Consider the following 21838-nt stretch of genomic DNA (forward strand, 5'->3'; position numbering starts at 1 on the left):
GATGCCATGTGCAAAAATAGGAAAAAAGGGGTTCTGGATGAATGGATTCGATGGACCTTTCATGGGTCCGAGATTGCCTTTCAGAATTGCTTTCTAATAATCTTTCTTTCTCATCTGATAAGATACATTCCTCATATTTCTTAGTATACTTCCCATGGGGTCCACCTCTGACTTCTAGATTAGTTATTTCTTTGAGGAGGTCTGCATGATGTTTAAGAGTTATTTACCTGAACCATCTGAACAAGATTATTGAACCTTTTTAAGGTCTAAACTTTATTTTAGAAAGCCTCTGTCTAAATCAGTGTACCTTTAAAATTCCTCACCTGGAAAACTATTGTTTTATTATCAGCTTCTTCAGCTAGAGAGGGTTTAAACTTTGAGCCTATTATGTGCTATGAACCCTACACCATAAAGATTAACTACCTTTATCTATCAATATTTCCTTTATGAGGAAAAGTCAGATTGGGTATTGCTCTAAATCATAAAATTATCTTCCTTTTTTATTCTCATCTTAGGAATGCAGATTTTACATAAAATGTATACCATATAATTGTTTGCATGTCTTTATGATCAGTGAGATCTGAAAGTCATATCAGCTTTTTGTTCCTTTGCTTCAAACAGACTAGGTTATCTTGTTGGAAACTAAACTGTCTCGAGTCGAATAGCTTCTTCCACTGGATTCTGCCATGATTCCAAAGGAAATCTCTTCATGTAATAATCAAAGCACACACTGCAAGAGCAGCAGTGGCTCCTGCTGCCTTCTTCAAAGGAGTTAAATCAGCAGCCTTATATCAGCTGGACAGCTAGTCCTTGGTAAAGAGATTTACCAAACAGTACACATAAAATACTACCTGCAAAGCCAAAAAAAGTTCTTCTATAGATATGGTCTAAACTGTGCTTGCTGGCTACACCAGCCCAAATTGTGGTAATCTTCCCTTCCATATACCGTGAAGATGTGGAACTGAAATGTCATGCAGCTGCATGAAGTACTCAACCTAACAACACATGACAAAAGTGCATTTCTCTTCAAAGTAACAATGCACCCTCCATCCCAGGTTTTGTAAATTTTTGGTCTCTATGTAGGAATGTCTGTCTTGTTACCTCTTGTGCTAAGGCATAGTGTGAAACTTGTTGACTGGAGATACTCCAGCCTTAATAAGCCTGTAGTCCTCTACCAGGACAATATGGTGGATTAGACATTTGCTAAAAAATGTCCTGTTGACTGTTGTAACAAGGTGCTACAGCTAAATGGTATGGCCAAGCTGATATCTTACAGCCTTACATTGTTTGCAGTCCTCCACTTGGACAGTATGTTGATTAGCCTTTTCCCTGGGAAAGCTTCCAACAGGCAGAAATATAAGGTGCGATAGCTGTTCTCTGGTACTACCTATCTATGTTTCCTCTCAAGTTCTGACTGTATTATTAGGTGAACCTTGTCACACTTACTGGGGTGGCATAATGTATATTGTTTACCATCATTGTGTTGAGTTTTTACAGAAAAAGGCCATGGAATACTATTTGGAGAGGGTAACAGGGACTGATCTGCTACATCTTTTCTTTTGAGAAGTTTTCAGGGATTTGTTTCAAAACATTTCTGGTCACGTGCTTTGGTTAGCCTTTGTGGTTTCACAACTTATGAACTTACCATTGCTGATGTGTCAGTTGGTGTGTTTACTGAAGGAATTCAGTGCCTATTCAGTAACCACTGAGAGTGGAATAATTTATTCACCTATTCTTTGGTGAGTAAGACTTTACTATGTTCTTCATATTGATCACTGCTGCAGTATCTTAAGTTATATGGGTTATATCCTGAACAAGGATATAACAGACTGTCAGTTTCCAAAGCTTCAGGACACCTTCCATACACCCAAACCCTTAGTCAGCTCGAGCTGAGCTGCCTAAAAAAGAAAGGTTTGGGCATTAATCCCTTCAGAACTTTTTTGTTGCCGAGAAGAGAGCTCCTTTACAGACTTTTGAGGATCAGCAATTGTCTGATGTTGTTCCATTACTCTGAAGATAAGTTTCCTTCAGGGGAATACCTTCTGCATTACTTTTCAGTTGTTTAAACTACATTTTTGTGATAAACAGCTTCTTTAAAGCTATGTAAAAGTATTTTTATTGACAGTAACATTACTATTATGTACTTTTAAATAGAAACACACTTTACTTTTGCAGTAAATAGTTGTTAAAAGTCCTTTAAGACTACAACTTATGTGGAGAAACTGTTTATTATACTTTTTCAGGTTGTGGAAAGTGTTTAAAGTGATTTTTATTGAGTCTTTGTGGGAAAAGGTAAATGTTTTGCTACTTTCCTGTTTTACTGACCATTGCTGCTAAACTTCCCTGTGAAACAAGCACCATTTTGCCTTCACCATGGAACAAACTACTGGACCATTGGTAAGAAAAAGTGAACTAAGGAACCTTTGTTGCCACAGGTGGGTGACTCTGCTGTGGTCAAAGCTGGTTCCTCAGACCACTCATCTTTTCCCCATATTTGTCTGGTGATGTTCATACAGCCAACATAGTCCAGGAGTTAGCCATATCCTGTATGGCTGTTTGGCTCCCCTCAATGGGCAAGGGAGAGCCATTTTTGTCAGTCATGAGGGAAGGGGCAGGAAATTTGCCCTTGCTTAGCCAGAATGTTCTGTCCATCCCTAGGGAAGCTGTTGCTGGCATTACTAGGGCTGTTTGCTCCAACATTCATCTCAAAAAGAGGCAGAAAGGTGAACATTTAACTTCTCCTGTATCAGTTTAGCTAGTTAGGAGTAATTTATTGGGCTTGGCTCAAGATCTTGTGGAGGCTATTGACCCTTCTTTTAAGGTGGCTTCTGGTAAAAGGAAACTAGATTCCTGTTTCCCTCAGAGGTTCAAGATGTGCAATCTGAAATCTGTAGGGGAATGTGAAATGACAGATGCAGGTTTTTCACTTCAGATTTTTGATCCAGATTCTGAGGGAGGATATGGTATCTGAATATCCCTGTAAGGGATTCACTTTTTCTGAGACTGTTTCCAGAATGTGACATGTTTTCAGAAGAACACAGAGGTTTCTCAGACCCTTAGAACATGCTATGAATTGCTATAGCAGAAAGTTTCAAAACCTTCAGACCATCAACGCATCCGTCACCCAGTGCTGTCAGCACTGGAGGGTGATTGTCACAACATGTGGTTTCTGTGACAGCTAAAATGCTGCCCATTAGAAAGTAGATAGAAAGTGCAAAGTTCCTCAGTCTTTCAAGTTTTTATGCACTAGTACCAGACTTGACCCAATAGCTATAGCTTTATTTAATCCAACTGCTGCTAATTATTTTGTTAATTCTAATCCTTCTCCTTCGGGCTAGGATGATGAAGTTAATAAGTTTGGGGTGGGTGGAGTATATGATTGTACAGATTTGAGATTTTTTAGAATTCAGAATTATTATGCTCATATGCTAAAGTTTATATTGACTGACTAAAAATTATGAAGACTATTTTAGCCGCAGTTTCTTCTTGTAAGAAAAAAATCTGCTTTGTGTAGTTTAGTTTCTTCTCTTCCTCAGGTCGCTACTCGTTATTTGAAGTGTGGATTATGATTGTAGATGCTACTTCCAAGTGTGTTGCCAGTAGTACAGTTTTTGAGGAGGTTTCCCTGGCTGCATTCTCAGAACATCCTAGAACATGTCAAAAATAAAATGTTGAATTCTCCTTTGGATAGAGATTTAGCTTTTGGACCCCTGCTGCAGAGATTATCAAAAAGCACGATGAGACCAGTAATCTGATTCAAGGAATATCTCAGATTTTTCAGCCTTCATTCTCTAAATGTTCTACTCCCTATTCCAGTTTTGGCAGGAAACAAAACCTCATAATGATAAGCAGACATTTAAGAAGCACTGGCAGGGAGTTTCCAGAAAGAAATCTGGACACCACTCCTAGAAGAAAGGACAGTCAAGGCAGAATTACTTATTTAATGGATCCTGCCCCCCCCCACCTTGGCATTCCTTTACCCCTTTCAGAAAGTCTGAATTTCCATTTCTGTTTTTAGCAATAGATTATTTCAGACAAATGGTTTATGAAGCTGATCCAGCTTGAATACAGATGTCAGAGAGGGGATTTCTCCTCATCCACTAGAAGAAACCCTTCTATTTCCTCCTGTCATACATGTCTTGTTGTCTCGGGAAGTAATAGAGGCAGTTCCTTCTTCGCAGTTGAGAATAGGATTTTATTCAAGTAAGTTTTAGTCCCAAAGAAAGAAATTTCCTGGACCTTTCTTTCCTAAATCAGTTTGTGATGGTGCCCAAGTTCAAAATACTGTCACTTAACATGTTACCTCTTCTTCTGTTTCATTTAAGTTTTTTACTAACCTTAAATTTAAATGATGCAATTCATCACACTCCCACTCATCCAGATTTCATCTGTTTCTTAAGGCTATATCTGTCTGGCTCACATCATCAGTGCTTATCTTTACTTTCACTGCTTTCCACTGTTCGAAGAATGTTCACAAAATGTCATGGTATACACATTTTTCATATTTAGACGACTTGCATATCTTTGCAGAGTTTTTATTAAAGTGTCAGGAATCTGTCATCTGGGTAAGAGATCTCCTACACTGGCTTGGATTCCAAGAGAACATTCATTAGTCTTTTTTGACTCCATCATACAGGGTTGTGTTTCTCTGATACCTGCTAGACACCTCGGTTCAAAGAGCTTTTCTTCCACAGGAAAAATAGATCTATACTTAGAGGTATTCCAGGGTTTTTCAACTTATTCTTCTGCCACTGCAAGAGAATACCTCATGATTCTTGGTCTCATGGCATTCATGATTCTCATGATATCTCGTGCAAGACTCGACATGGGAAAGATAAAATTGTATCTGAAGTCTCTTTGGTCCCAGCATCAACAATCACTGCCTTTTCAAGTTCCATTTCTGAGAGCTGTGAAAAGAGAAATCACTTGGTGGAGACAGCAAATATCCATGAATCCAGGCCTCCTGTTCCAAAACTGTCAGTCATAATAGATGCCTAAGACTTTACTTGAAGAGCAATGTCAAGGGGGATAAAAGTACAAGGTCTCTGGAACAATAAAGATGGACAAACACAAATAAGATGCTAGCTCTTATAGAGGCTGCTCTCTGAATCATCTGTGCTCTCCAGGACCTCTTCAAGTAGTTACAGGCAATGCCACAGTGATGTGGCATATACACAAGGAAGGAAAAACCAGATCTTGCCCCCTTTGCAGACTAGCTATGTTAGCATGGGGCATAGCTTTTCAGCACAGTCTCTCTCTATAGGAATCTTACATTCTATGAGAGCAAAATTTTGTGGCAGACAAACTGTGTAGGACAAAGACAGACCCTCGCTAATGGAAACTAGATTAGGGTATCTTCCAAGATTTGATCCATCTTAGGTAGACTTTTTTGCTTCATTTCAAAACAATCTACTGGCAAAAGTCTTTTCCAAGGTTCCATGCAAAAAGCCCTGGAAAACAGATGCCTTATCTTTTCCTTGGGCAGGAATGTTCCTGTATGCTTTTCCATCCTTTCCACTGATATCCAAAGCACCTCTGAAGATTCAGAAGGAATCCACAAAGATGACTGTTGTGACTTCCCACTGGTCCATGCAACAGTGGTTCTCCCTTTGTTTGGAATTGGCCAGGGACTGATTACTACAAACCTCCTTACACACTGGATTTACTCACACAAGAACCAGGGATGTTTATTCATCCCAGCCCCAAATAACTGGAACTGATTGCCTGTATGATCGAGTTTTAATAGCTTTTAGGCTCCTGTTTTCTTAGGAAGTGCAGCTGATATCAAAAGAGGCAAGAAAGTCTGGTACTAGAAAAATCATATATTAGCAAATTGAAAAGGTTTTCTAGGTGGTACCACCAAAGCAACCAACACCCATTCAGGACTACTGTTTCTCTGCTTTTACAGTATTTGTGTGAGTTACTATCCTATGACCTGTCTTACTTTTCTATCAAGGTTCGTTTGCCTTCCATTTCAGTCTGCCTGCTGAAGGTACCCCCTCCTTCAATGCAATCACATGTGAAAATATTTTTGAAAGGGGTGCTATATAAGAAGCCTCTCAGAAAACCATTGGCTCCTCCTCAGAATCTTAATTTTGTGTTAAAGGTGCTAACATTTGCTCCATTTGAACAAGCTAATCTGGCTAACTTGTGGTTCTTAGCATGGAAAACAGTGCCATTGATTGTTCGGAGATCTGTAAGAAGAGTAACTGAATTGCAAACTCTTATGGTGGGTCAACCTCATCTTGTTTTTCACAGAGACAGAGTTTCTTTCAAATTCATCCTTTTATGTCTAAATTGGTATCTGAGTTTATTTTAAGCCAAACTATCCATCTCATGTTTTCTTTCCAGAACCTAAGAATGATGAAAAAAGGATACTTCCTACCTTGGATATCCACAGACAACTTGGGTGCTATCTTGACAAACAAAATCTTTCAGCACTTCCAATCACTTGTTCTTTTCTTGTGAAGGCAAGAAGGAAGGGCAACATTGGAAGGGTAGTGTTGAAAAATATATCAACAGTGGAACTTGCGGAACAGAAAGGAAATATACATGCAGGAAGTAACTGATTAAATGTATGTACTATAACTGAGAACACTGGAAGAGCAGTGGTAAGTTGTCTGGAGACAACAGGGGGACCAAACTTCCACCAGAGTTTGACACCTATCTTGGTGGATGGAAAACAGGCCACTGCTAAGAGAGACACAGCCTCTGCTATAACCATTGTGAAGCCTGCAGTGGTTAAAGAGGAGCAATACTTGAGCTATAGAAGGGATCCCATTCCAAATGCCTTTGGCCAGGGTTCACCTTTACTGGGAGGGTGGAAAAGGAAGCAAGCAAGTAGGTGTGTTTGAGGATATCCCTGAAGATGTCTTGATAGGAAATTATTTTGATAATGTAGTACCTTGTGTGCATGTAGTGACATGCGGTCAGGCATGGGGATGGGCATGTGGGTCTGGTAACCTAGGGGAGACCCAGACAGACCGCACCCCTGAAGCCAGGACTGGAGATGTGGCTGATTCAGAGAAGGAGCTACCATGTAGCAGTGAGTCTGAAGATGAGCCACAGCTGCTGGTAGGGACTGATGTGGTATACCCAGGCTGACAGTGAGGCAGCATTGTCAGAAAATATCAGACTTCCTGTGGAAGGGAGCTGGGAAGAGTCACAAAGATAGCATTGAGACAGGCTCAGCTCTCAGACCCTACATTACAAGGCTTGAGGAAGGTAGCTAGGGATTCTTAAGGAAAAGGGGTGTCTGTGTACTGGAACAAAGAGTTACTGTAGAGAGAGTGGACCCCTGAGGGAAGGCTAGAAGGTGAGGTAATAAAGCAGTTGGTAGTGCCCAGAGCCTACCATTTGGCACTTCTAGCCATAGCTCATGATATTCACTTTGCAGGTCATATGAGCATAAAGCATACTAAGAGACATATTAAGCAGAACTGTTATTGGCCTGAGATGAAAGAGATGTAATGGGGTACTGCAGAACCTGTGAGCAGTTCCAAAAAGTAGACAAGGCAGGAGATGAGGTCAAAGCTTCTTTGATGTCTTTGCCTGTGATTGAGGAGCCATTTCTGAGGGTAGATATAAATGTTGTGAAGCCTCTGAGTACCCCAAGTTCCACAGGGAAGAAGTATATCCTAGTGGTAGTAGATTGTGCTACTAGATACCCAGAGGTGGTGGCTCTGTCCTCCATCGAGGCAGAGAAGGTGGCAAATGCTTTGCTACAGATTTTCAGTAGGGTAGGTTTCCCAAAAGAAATACTGACTGACAGAGGTACCAATTTCATGTCAGACCTGCTGGCTTGTCTATGGGAGTGCTGTGGGGTGACGCACCTAAAGACCACCCCTACCACCCCCAAACTTATAGTCTTGTGGAGAGATTAAGTTCTACACTAAAGACTATGCTACTGGCATTTGCAGACCAGTTTAAGAGAGAGTGGGACAAATATTTGCCCCATCTATTGTTTGCATACAGGGAGGTGCCTCAGGAATCCACAGGTTTTCCACCCTTTGAGTTGCTGTAAAGAGGGTCTTTATATTTGATTCATGATGAGTGGGAGGGTGAGTGTGAATCCTCAGTACAAGGCTTAGGGAGCTCATGGGGTTGGCCCAAGAGAACCTGACTGGAGCCCAACAACACAACAATGTATGGTATCACAGGAATGGTCAAGCCAGAGAGAATGCTGTGGGACAATAGGTTATGGTGCTAATTCTTGTAAGACACAACAAGCTGTCGGCAGCTTGGGAGGGACCCTTCAAAGTGGTAAGGAAGGTCAGTGATGTTAACTACATGGTAGAACTGCTAGGCAGGAGGCAGGGGAAGAAACTGTACCATGTTAACATGATGAAGCCTTACCATGATAGGAAGCCCCTTGTGCTGAGTATTTGTAGGGGGTGGCAGGAGGAATCCAAGGGGGACCTGGTGATTGATCTCCTCATTGAGGCTTGAACTTACACCACTGGAAGGATAGCAGTGTCCCAGTGACTATCCCCTACCCAGGTTCAGTGTTACAAAGGTTTGGGAACAGGCTAGAGAAGGTAGTATGGACCCCAACATGTGAGCAGGCATTCCAAATGCTTAAAGGGGCTTTGGGAGGATCCCCTGTGCTACCAAGTCCAGATTACAGCAGTACCAGTGCAGATATGATCTCAAGATAGGGAATGGGGTAGAATATTCCCAGACAGGCTTTTCTCTCTCAAGCCATGTTTCTTAAGGGTCACTTGAAAAACTGGCTTGAGACTTTGAGGGAGGGAGAGATGTGATGCTATGGGCTAGTGCCAGCATAGCTAGCTGGAGTTTTGTAAAGAATGATATCCTTTGAATATCAAACTGATGTGTACAAGATGCTTGTGTTACAAATGTATTGGAACTGTATGATGTTTGAATATCAAACTGATTTGTACAGATGCTTATGTTACAAATGTATTAGAATTGAATGGCATTTGAATGCCAAACTGACTTTTACAGATGCTTATGCTACAAATGTATTAGAACTGTATGGCATTTGAAAAGTTGCAAGTGTTGAAAAATGTATCACCAGTAGGTCCTGATGGACAGAAAGGAAACATACATACAGGTAATAACTGATTAAATATATATACTGTAACCAAGAACACTGGAAGAGCAGAGGTTAACCAGCTAGATTACTTTAAGATAAATAAGAGAAATGTAAATGAGTGGTTAAACCATTAAAATAGAATTCCATAGTGATGAATAGGACCAGAGATGGAAGGCCTGGAAGAAGCCATTGCCTATTAGCTTCAGTAAAAAGAGAGGAAGTGCTGTGATTCTTTCTTGGCCTCATTCCTGCCATAAACATTAGAAAAGCTCTAGATATGCATGTTTTACATGTCTATACTAAATTCCCCTATCAACTTCAAAGGGGATAGTGTGGGAACCTAGAGTCAGGTGACTAGATGAGGTCATTCTGCCAGCCCTGGTAATAATATTTTTAGGTATTACAGGGAGTAATCTCCGAGTATTGAGTATTCTGTGTGGGAGCCTGCCTAGAAAGACTGATCACTTATTTCATCTTGCCTTGCCCAAGTAAGTTATTCGGGAAGAGTACTTTCTTTAGATCAGTCAGGAATATATAGTTAAGATTAGTTTACTACTGGTTTTTTTTTGTATTTGTCTGAGTCTGTCCAACAGTATTATTTTTTATTATTTCCTGTGATTTGACCTCTGGGGTTTGCTGCAAATATATATTCAGTATTTTCACTTTCTTTTTTTATTTATTATTAAATATATTTAAAACTTTTATTGTGGATAGTCCATTTAGAAAGTATTTAACCTTTGAGAATGCTTGTATTTATTTTGTGACACTGTGCGGGCCACTCCTGAAGGCCTAGCTGTCTTGGTCAACTACTACAGTTTGTATTGGTATTAATATTACACAGTATAATTGGACACCCTTTGTTAAGGGCCTTAGAGTAGCTGATTGTAAAGTGTCTGGTGGTGGTGATAACTAACTTATACTCTGGGCAGAAGGGGGCACATCAGGTAAATCTGTGCCAGCCTTTCCCAAGTGTGTGTGAGAAAAATCAAATCTCATAGTGTGTGTGTGTGTGTGTGTGTGTGTGTGTGTGTGTGTGTGTGTGTGTGTGTGTGTGTGTGTGTGTGTGTGTGTGTGTGTGTGTCAGCTACTTGGATCAGGGACACAAAGCACTGGTTTCACAGAGAGGGGTGCTGGAGGACTTGGTTTGGACACTAAGCTGAGGATTTACCCCTATAGCTGTGCTAGTGGGTAGCCTTATTGGGACCCTGGAGGAAGACAGATATAAAGAAATCCAGACCCTGGGCTGACTGTGTTCCCTGTGTGCTCTTAAGGGAAATTGTACTTGGTGCAGAGAGCTGCATCTGAAAATACTGTGTGTATCCATTTGTATTCCAAGTGAACATCGCTCTCTAGTGTCAGTGGTGAGGATTCAGGCTCCTTGATTACTGGCCCAGTGTGGGGATGTCACAAAGCCTATAACAGTTCCTCCAATAATTCCTACCTTTTGAGAATTAGCACATTTCTATTTCCCAGGACTCTGATTTACAACCACTTGCGCCAATAAAATTAGACATGTTTTATACATTTCAAGAGAAATTCAAATGTATCTTAACAATTCTGTATCCAGATCTCCTTTAGATTCATATGTACTTACTAAGCTATTGATCTGTGAGGATCTTAAGAAGCATAGCTCTGCATTCCCATGTAATTATCAACTATTATATTTTACAATATAAATGTCTAAAGGTACACCACACACGTTTATGTTGGTTACTTGCATGTTTCTCCTGCCCTTGAGGGACATTAAAGCTAAACCAGTTGTCAATTTGCATTTACGCTTCAATTTGTCCAAATTACATTTGAACAGATTAAGAGAAGCTTTTTTGCTCTATGGGGGGGGGCCCGTTCTGCAGAAGTGGTATTTTCTGTGATATATACCTATCCCTCCAGTTAGTTCTGTTAATCTTGCAAAGGAGACTAAGGTCCTTTGATTGGGTGTTTCTGATACCACTAGACTTCTAAATGTGTAATAGATTTATTAGAGCAGCCAGGGATGGCCTTTGGTCAACTGGTGCCCTAGGCAAATGAGCTCCACAGTGCCCCTTTCACATCACCCAGTGCCCCCATCCTGGTCTACCTACACCATCCAGATTATTGGAAAAGTGCTTCTGCTAGAGCGGTGCCCTAGGCGGCTGCCTAGTTGGCCTATGCCTAAGGCTGGCTATGAGAACAGCATATGCTGAGGCTATATACAGAAGGCAGAGGTCTTCCCCAAGTAGCCTGCATGATATTGAGATGAGAAACAAAGCACTGAGATGGACTGCATTGCTGTTATGCTTTAGGCCCATGAGTTTTGTTTTTTAGAAAGGTAGTAGTGTGATCATTCCAGCTGTGACAAGTGTGGAGAGGTACATACCAAAAGGGTCATCGTACTCAGTTGATTAGTCTAATGAGGGATGAGTACAGAGGAACAAACATGTCACTAGATCTGGATGCCATACTCTTTAATACAAGCTGTACGATGAAAAAGGACTACTTGCAATAGTGGATGCATTATTATCAAAGAAAAATTTATGTTCAACATAAGTTCATGGATCTCTAACAGCAGGATCAGTTTCCAGGTTGGGGATGAACTAACTGGTCCAAGGAGTTTATATTTATGAAGTCCAGAAATCTCTGGACATATATGTATGAGGAGGTGTAAATCTCCCAGGTGATGGTGGAATAGTTGAAGTCTACTAGGAAAATGGTGTTTTATTTCCTCTAAACTGTGTGATGTAAGCAGTCCTGTTCAGAACATGAGCCTTATAGTTCAACAAAGTCTTTGCTCCTATTCTCTGTGCATCTCTTTCAAAAAGGATCTTTCTGTGGCCTAGACCAGAGAATTCCTTAGGATAATCTTGGATATAGAATCCTTAGTGATAACCTAACCTTGGGATGGGATGGGATGCAATTGATAATGGTATTTTTACTTCATATTTCTGCTCAGAAATATTTGCAGGACATTCCTTAAAGCTCTGAACTGCTTGTCCTATTCTACTCTGAATATCCCAAATACAAGGCAGTATACTAGAAAGGTATATTTCTGTGTTAGACGTTTATGGAGTCAGAGCTCTTACTCTCTGGAGAATTCACTTAATCCTAACCTCATCAAAGAAATTCCAGTTGTGGGAAAGCAACTTGCTCTGAACTAAAGACTGCCCCTTTTTCATTTGATTCCAAATGCGAAATTGACTCCAGATCTTCAGACTTGGCCTGGAGGGGTTATCTAAATTATCTGAACATTCAAGGCTTGCAGTTCCCATCCTTGAAGGGGCAATATATACACAACAAAGAAAGTTTGTTTATACATATGTTTTTAGTAACATGCAGGTTAAAACAAGTCCAGGAGTCCTGCAAAGAAACCAAGACAATACTACACTGTTATGCTATATAATCAAAGGGAAGCACTCATTCTTATCCTGTTTGCAATTTGTTCATGCTAACTTAGAAAAAAGTAAATCAGAAGCACTTGTCTTTTCAGGCTACATATATTACAAGTCAACAAAACACCCAGGTATATGATCTAGGCAGGGGCATTTACATCCCTCTTAAGTTTAAATAGGACAAATAGACCTTTCCCATGATAACATAAAAGTGAGACTGACAAAAACAGATCGTTTGCCTCTCATCTGCACAACTAGCATTCTTAATTTTGCTCCAGGCTCCCTTACATATAAGCCATGGTGATAAAATGCATTTTCCCTCAGAAAAAGATGGGACCTGATTTATACATTCTGTCCAGCTCCTTTGATACTGAAACTGTTGCCAAAGTTAAGAAAAAAAGGCAAATCTCATTCTCACATCTTCATGCTGGCCAAAACAGCCATAGTTTAGTCTTCTTAACATAGATGTCAGTTACTTAGTCAATAACCTTGCTTCTTTGTGCCATATTTATCATGCAGAAAAAAGGCAGTGTCCAATATCCAAATCTCAAATCTTTGAGTGACAACTAAAAGTCATCTCTTTTTGAGAAGCAGCTATATCTATTCTAACAGAATCTAAGAGAACTACCACTAGAAAATCTGGAGCATCCATGTCAACCATACTTTATTTTTGGTGTCCAAGTCAAGGTATAGCTTAAATGTTAACAACTTCTCCTCAGACCCTACAGTATCAGATCACATTTTTAGTGCAGATTTGGTCTTTTTTCATTGAAAGCTTACTAGTCTGCCATTTCTGTATAACCTCTTATGGTTCCTAATATTACTATGTAACACATTTTCAAGGTATTTCTTCATTTATGACATCTAAAACATCCTGTCTAGTCTTCCAGGTGCTTAAATTTTGTTATTGGCAATTGTAACCCCTTCCTGGTAGCAATTATCTCAGCCACAAGGATTTCTGAACTGCAGACATTGATCTGTAAAGGAATTTGTGCATTTTCTGCAAAGGCAAGCTCTCTGAGAACCATTTCTTTCTTTATGGCCAGGGTGGTACCTGAAATCTCTAAATTAAATCATTTAGTTATTAGTCTTCTTTCCTATATGGTAAAATAAATGGAAACCTGTACACAGCTTGTGTACACATGCACCTCCTATATTATATTGAAGTCACTGTTCAACCAACAGACTCTTCTTCTACGTAGTTGGTTTAACTGCATTATGGTTGTTAACAGGTGTCTAACTGAGATGGTTTGAGCCTACTTCATCCGGTCAGCAGCTATCACAACAGTGTTTTTTTTCTGGAGTATTTCGGTGGAGTATATCTGTGGCCAGTACTTGGACATTTATAAATGCATTCTTGAAAATAAATTTGTAATTCCTGCAGTAGTGATGTTTATGCTGGACATATTGCAGTTGCAATTGTTTGTATAATTACCAGAACAGTCGATATTTGTATAATTAGATTATAGTCACAGGATGGGCATCTGCTGTCCTTTCTGCTGGTCCTGTATGCCGTATGGGTCTGGTAGCAATTGCATATAGGTTCTGCTATACGATTTACGTGTTTTTGATATTGTCATTATGTCTGAAAATGCTACATGTTTAATCCATAGTATACGTCTTTTTTTATTGGTTACCTTCCTTTCCTTTTATCATAGGGAGTGCACATGAATCTTTTGATGCATTCATGCTCATGCACACACACATGCACACAGTAATTTTTGTTATAACAGTTTCTAAAAATAGCCCTAAAATGGAGCTGTTTGGCTGAATTTAGTCATATTAGTGGAGGAAAAATTGCACCACACAAAAAGAACTGTTCATCAGGCAGCTTAAACCATTCCCTTTTTTTTCCTTTTAAGACGCTAGTGGTGACTTTGTGTAATTAAATCAAAAACAACAAAATGCCTGCAGCTCTGCATCAAGTGGAGATCTGTTACTCTCCTTTAAAAAATGTACCCATGGTCACTTTAAACTTCACACCATTCGTGGCTTGAGCTACAGATGGCATCATTGTATGCGAGCATGTACATAAACTGCATGCTTACTATGCACAGAGAATGCCTCTACTTTATGGTACATGTGGAGATATCCGTCATCAATAGAAAAGATGGCCACTGTAAACTGGAGTTATTTTATAATGGTAAGGAATATTTTTTTTAAATATAGATAAGCAGTATCTTTTTTAGTAACTCAATTGTATAATACATAGAGTCTATCCCCAATCATGGGTGAAGCAGGATTTACCCACTTCCAATGAAATGTATGCATTTGGGTATAAACTGCTCCAGTTATGAGAAATTCTGTTTAACCCTGTGGTTGGGCAGTGATTAGTAGTATAATGTTGTTATGCTTCTTTAAATATAGCTTTGGTTTATGTCTTTGATGCTGCTTTAGACATCCTGAAGAGTGCTTCATAGTACAATGTCTGTCTTCCCCTCCCTCATCTCTCAATGGTTTCAGAAAATAATAGAATGGAGCAAATAGTTTACTCTGTTTAATAGCTAACCTTTCCCTAACAGTATGACCTGAGACCTCCCACTCATGCACCCTTAGGAATATCTGACTCCTAAATTAAAAAAAAAAATGGCCAAATAGCTGGTTCTTTGATAAGTTTACTTTTGTCTCACCGTTTCACTCACCCCCTCTTCCTTTTCTCTACCCCTCCAGTCCTTTTTAGTGACTTAGGGAAGTTAGGACTTAACAGAAAATAGGGCAGATTTACCTCTATCTGATCACTCTCTTTACGTACTGCTTTTTTGAAACCCTTGAGGGGGATGGAATCCCTCGATTCAGCCACACTATGTGAGCTTTGTAAATCTCCTCACCCTACCCCTATTCCCAACACCCCCATATCATTCAATTTATACTGTTCTGGACACTCACTAGTTAAGCTATAACTCACACATCATAAAGTCTTTTCCAATCACTCTATCCAGTACTATCCTATAATGTCCATATCCAATTATTACTTCACTTGAAACCCATCCACATACTTCCTCTCACTTCACATTACATTTCAATCAACCTGCCTCTTGCACTAAAACTATCCATAACCGCAGCATTATTATCAATAATATCACCTTTCACATATACAACTTACATCGCTTCATTTAATTAAACATAGCAGTACTCTACTATTATCACAAGTTTAAAATTTACTATTCCATACCATATCTTCTTCACAATATACAGTTTCATTATAATGCTTCCAACCCCACCCATTTCATTACTTCAACCCCCACACTTCATAATATACTTACTAACAACTTTTAACTCCCCTACATATAATCCACCTAATTTTCTTACACTGATACTATCTCTGTGCTGTAATCCACTACTTCTAAGCCTTAGTGGTAGACATACTTTCCAACTATACTCTGTTTTTTTCAGTACCTGTAAGCCTAGGTGGCAGATATGCTTGAAACATATTATAACCCAGATGGCAGATGGACAGCCCTTTCCTTTTTTATTCCTCTTTGAACCTGTAATCAACCTAATTGCTAGATAGGCCATATTTCTAACCTTCTAGCATAGGTGGCAGATGTGCTGCATTACTATCTGTTTCTAAGCCAAGGTGGCAGGTGGGCAGTACTTAATTTAGCTTACCTTTAAAGCCCTACATACAGTCATTATACTTTCCTTAAACTCCGTACAAGGTTTGTACTTTTTCTTAATCAATATACTTACATTTCATACAGGTTCTCATTTACTCAAACTCGTATCTCTGTCCATTCTTTTGATTTCTTTTCAAAGATTTGGTTAATCTTTACAAATCTTCTAATTCTGCAATAGTTTCTGTTATATCCCAGGAATCCCCAGCACTTATGTAACCAATTTACATAATGAAACTACACAAATATCTGACTAATTCCCTCCTCTTTACTGCCCTTACTATAGTCACATGCATCACAAATACAATCCTCATACACAATCCATCTGCTACTATATAGCAAACTCACCCGTCCAACCAGTATGCTGTAGCTCTTCCTTTGTTATACCCACATTGTATCAAAATCCTAATGTTCACAACTACACAATGGTACATAATCTGTACCCACATGCTACAAAATACAGCAACTCTTGTCTAAATGAATGAAAGGCCTGCTAACTAAGCTATGCTACTACACACAAAAAAAAAAACTTATTCTGTCATGGGATATCCAGCTAAACCCAGGCCAAGTGGATCCCAACAATATACCTCCTAGCAATTGTAATATTAGAATCAATAACAGAAGCTTAAAGCTTGCCAGTTTAAATGCATACAGACTTTATAACAAATAAACCTAGATCACTCTTAAGAAACCACACATACTAGCCATAACAGAAACTTGAGCCAAAGTAAACTTTTGCTCCTTGCAATATATTCTTGTGTACTACAACCTATATGGTGATAACAGACCAGGTGGTTAGAATGGGATTTGGCACAATGTTGCTAGTCAAGCAAACCTTCACTCAACATTATTATCCATTACTCAGCAAAATCATTAGATGACAAGAAAACTGAATACTAATACGTATTACCTTAGGTGGGCATACAAATCTCTGCACTGCTGTACTGTTTACCTCCTCCCTCCTCCATCATAGCAGTTCAACAAACTCTTCCAAATATTTTCTCCAAAGGAGTAAATAGCAACTGCATCATCTTAGAGGACTTTATTTTAATGTAGCAGGTCCTAAAAAAGCCCAACAAAATGCTGCAAACTCACAGCTTTGAACAACTGGTGTATGCTCCTTCTAGACCTAATAATCAAATAGGCAATTCCTGTATCTCAGATCTTGAAAACATTGATGTCTGAAAATTGATATCATAGGTAATTTCCTAAGTGACTACTGCCATGTGATATCTACCTGGTCACTCAAAAGTAGAAAAGGACCCCAATCATTAATCACTGGAAGATCATTCCCACATAATAAACTACAGAAACTCAGCTACCATCTCAGCAGAATAATTCATCCCCACTATATTCAGAAACAGATCCAATCCAAGCTCTGACATACTTTACTGTAAATCTGTCCAACATCCAAGACCTATTATTTCCTGTCATCATAGACATATCAGGACACAAAAATCCCCTATCTGACCACAGATATCAGGCAAAAAAAAAAAAAAAAAAATATATATATATATATATATATATATATATATATATATAAACAATGAAATGGACAAAGTTTGACAAGCCTGGAAACTCACTCCAAATAACTACCTTCTCCAGACATACTTAGAACATAAAAAAAAATAATAAAATAGCTATAAATAGGGCCAAATCAGCACCCTTAGGCAAAAAGCAAAAATAATCAAAATATTTATCTCAATCTAAATGATTCTGGAAAGATGCTAAACACTTCACAGGTTGCATTATTGATCCCTCTACCAAATATAAAAACATGGACTCAAGTGGCAACAATAAAGTCATCAAAGACTACCTGTACTTTCTTGTCTCTTCCTTAAGAGAGAAAAACTAGCTCCTTTCCACACTCCTGACTTACCTTCCAATATGAAGACACCTCCTCTCAACTATATCCTGTAGCCTGTTATGCTTCATCCTTCCATTTCAAATCCATAACAATAAAGCAAACAGAATCACTGCTGCTCACACTAGACTTCTCAGGCTCCAATTTTAGCAAACTTCATCCAACCTTCTTCAAGTTATTTGCTAACACCGCACACATTTTAACCTCTCATTCAACTCAGAATTTGTTCCTTCAACTTTCAAATATTCATTTGTTATTCCCCCCTCACAAAAATAGGATCTCCTTCTGAATCCAAAGCTTGCAAACCAATCTCAGATGTATGCCCAATCCCAAAAACATTTGAAAAAATACTGTAGAAACAACTGCTGTCACATATAAATAGCTATGGCTTCTTATTTAACCAACATGTCTTCCAAAGCAACTTTAGTATTGCAACTGCCCTAGTAAAGGCTACTGGTTTGATATATACAAGTATGGGTTATGGACTCACAACAGAAGGTGTGTACAGTGAAATAATCAGGGCCTTTGAAACTGTTAATCATGATGTGTTTCTACACAAACTCAACTTTGCTGAAAACACTGTAAAGTGGTTCTGAAACTATTCCAAAAACAAAACACTCCAAATTTATTATAACAACTTATTTTCAGACATGGCTGTGTTTAACTGTGTTGTACCTCAAGGATCCAGTCTAGGCCCATTACTTATCTCCTTATTTTTAATGGAATCTCCCTAAACATACCCAACCTAAACCTTATAATCTAAGCTTGAATCTAACAAAACTCGTCAAAATCTTCAAACTCACATTCAATCAAAGTTCTTACAATTAACCAGCTGCTTTCTTAACAATAATAATCTACTTTTAAACACAAGAAAAGCAAATGTCATGTTTTTTGCATAATCTCAAAAACTTGCCTCTTGTCCACTAATAATACTTAAAGACCTTAAAAGAAATAGTATACCTAATACAAGCCTCCAGTACCATCATTAAAGTTCTCTTGCATCTCAAACAATACTACCATATCTCACACCTACTCTCACAAAAGTACAACAGCAGCCTTAATAAACATGTCTTATTTCAAAAAATGTAATATGGCCTTCCCCCTTTTATGCCCATATTTCTCATATGGCATTCAGAAACTACCAACAGTAGAAAACAAAATAATCTCCTTTATCCTTCTAGCCAATGCAGGAATGCATCACTGCAGTTTACTAAAAAAACTGAAGTGGCTGCATATTATATAGAGTCACACTACTTCATGCAACCTTGTTATTTAAAATACATAACCTTGGCTGTTGCCCCCCTCTAAAAATGTTGCTTTTTCTTAGGAAACACACTTATGTGCTAAGAAATTACCAGAATGACTTCTCTTCCCTGGCTCGCCCAAGATTCAAAACCACAATAGGAGAAAAAGTGTTCTCAATACTAAGACCAACAATATGGAACTACTTTCCCAATGAGGTTAAAAGCAGTCAGACATTGGAGCAATTTTCATCAGCCCTGAATTAACTCCTAGGAAAAGATGGCAAATATGCCTGCTATTACAGTACCTGGATAATCTTCATAACCTTCTGCATTCCCAAACACGTATTACTGAATAATTTGAGTTAGTATGTTTTATACCCTAAAAGCTACATTTTATTTACATGGTACAGCTGTTTTTACAATTAATTGTTACACCCATTTTATTTAGTGTTATACAAACAAGATATATATGACTTAGAGCTGCTTGTAATACCCAGTATAGCTGTTATAAACTAAGCTTGCATTGTAAATATTAATATTGTATGTACTATTGTACTGTCTTAAGTACTCAGGTCATGAATGAAAAGGGTCAGTAGACCAATTCACTCACCCAGTAAACAATTTGCAGTGAAAGAGCAGGTCTAGACATGATGTCCACCATCAGCTAAGTTCCATACATGTTATAATTTCTACAGAAGTGATCCATCTATTCAGAGATCTACTGTTATGGAGGGTGAGTATATTTGCATATCTGTTCTGATTACATCCTCTCAGTAAGAAATTATTTTAATTGTACTCTTATTTCATTCAGAAATAGATGGAGTGTTGTTGTATCATTGCAGAAAGTATAAGAGCATTATTTCCTAAAATGTATTACAGATACTTTGATTAAGAAATTAATGAGAGAGTTTTCCCTGGTGAATAGTTATTTTAATTATGGAAGTTAACCTGTAGTAGTTCTTGGGTATGGCATATAGAGCAACATTTAAATATTATTGATTGAAATGAGTGTCTTTAACTGCTTCTGCAGTATAATGTTGTTTGTTGTTCATAGACAGAAACCCGAAGAATTACTCACATCTCTGCAGAACAGAAGAGGAGATTTAATATCAAGCTAGGATTTGATACTTTACACAACTTTGTCACCAGTTTAAGTCCTCAGCCCAGCATCAAGGTAATGTAAGATAAAACAGTGTGACAAGAGGTCTCAGAATATTATGAATGCAATTATGTTTCACAGATACAGCTTTCTGCTGTAAACTCAGATTTGTGTACACAAATGCTGAGACAGATTCTTATGCCACTAACATTCTGTTTTCTTTAGCAAGCATCACTGCTATCACATCTGTCTTCAACAGGATAATATTACATATCAGAAGCTAGTAAATTGTGCATTGCAGAGTTGCCCTTATTATGAAGCATTATGAAATTAGTCTAAAAGCAGGTTAGGTATTCATGGCATATGTGACATCCCCCCGCTGGGCCAGTAATCAAGGAGCCTGAATCCTCACCACTGACACTGGAGAGGGAGATTCACTAGGGATACAAATAGATACACTCAGTCTTTTCAGCTGCAGATCTGTCTGCATCAAGCACAATTTCCCTTAAGAGCACACAGGAAACAGACTTGGGGGACTAGATTTCTCTATCTGTCTCCCTCCAGTTCCCCAGTAAGACTCCCCACTGGTACAGCTGTAGGGTTAGGTTCTCAGCCAAGTGTCCAAGTCAAGTCCTCTAGCACCCTGTCTGTGAAACCAGTGTTTTGTGTCCATGCCTCAAGTTGTTGACACATATACTCTTTGAGATTTAATTTTCACACACACACACACACACACACACACACACACACCTGGGAAACATTGGCACAGATTACCTGCTCCACCAACTTTGCCCAGTCTATAAGGCAGATTCACTGCCACCAGCCAGTTACTATAAGACTCTTAAAAAGGTATCCAATTATAGTGAGTTAAATTAATATTAATTCAAATGGTAATGTTGACAAACAGCTAGGCTTTCAGGAGTGGCCAGAGCTGTCACCAAATAAATATATGCATATATACTCTCAAAACTTAAATATTTTCTAAAAAGGACCAGCAACAATGAAAATTTTAAATATGCTTAATAATAAATAATAAAAGAACATGAAAATACTAAATATCTATTTACAGTAATCACCAGAGTTTCAGTCATAGGTGTACCAAAAGTAACACCGATGGAAAGTTTTACACAGTTATAGAAAAACAATCTCACTGTCTATTCCTGATTGACTAAAATAATTACTGTTCCTACTTATTGAGTAGAGGAAGGCAAGATGGGTGAGTGGTCCTTGTTATCGGATCGAAGACAGAATACAGAATGCTCATGAGGCTTCAGTCTCCTCTAGTATTAAAACATTACTTCTGTACAGAATGACATCACATGCATCTGGTCATCTGATATCTGGTTCCCAAACTATTACCAACACTGGAAGTTGCTAGGGTTTAGCACCTATGTGCTACAATACACACTAGACCTTTAGCTAAGTTTTATTAAAGCACCTGGAAGCAGTAAAACAATAAAACCATTCCACTCTTCCTACAGGAGCTACAAGCTATTCTATAGCACAGACATTGCATCTCTGGCTCCATTCAAAACTGTAGAACAACATCTTTATGACTTAACCCATAAAGTAATTTAATTTCAAGAATATTTTT

At 38.6% G+C, this 21838-nt stretch overlaps 1 protein-coding gene across 1 annotated transcript in view; it reads left to right on the forward strand.

Moving 5' to 3' along the window:
* The window catches only part of MLXIPL (MLX interacting protein like), a 211053-nt gene extending 190725 nt beyond the window's left edge, over positions 1–20328 (forward strand). The window contains exon 4 of the mRNA XM_044054848.1: positions 20200–20328. Coding sequence (XP_043910783.1) covers positions 20200–20328 — 129 coding nt within the window. The remainder of the gene's footprint in view (positions 1–20199) is intronic.
* The last annotated feature ends 1510 nt before the right edge of the window (positions 20329–21838 follow it).

This window comes from Protopterus annectens, chromosome 13.part0, assembly GCF_019279795.1.
Source record: "Protopterus annectens isolate FY-2018-M chromosome 13.part0, PAN1.0, whole genome shotgun sequence".
Lineage (NCBI taxonomy): Eukaryota > Metazoa > Chordata > Ceratodontiformes > Protopteridae > Protopterus > Protopterus annectens.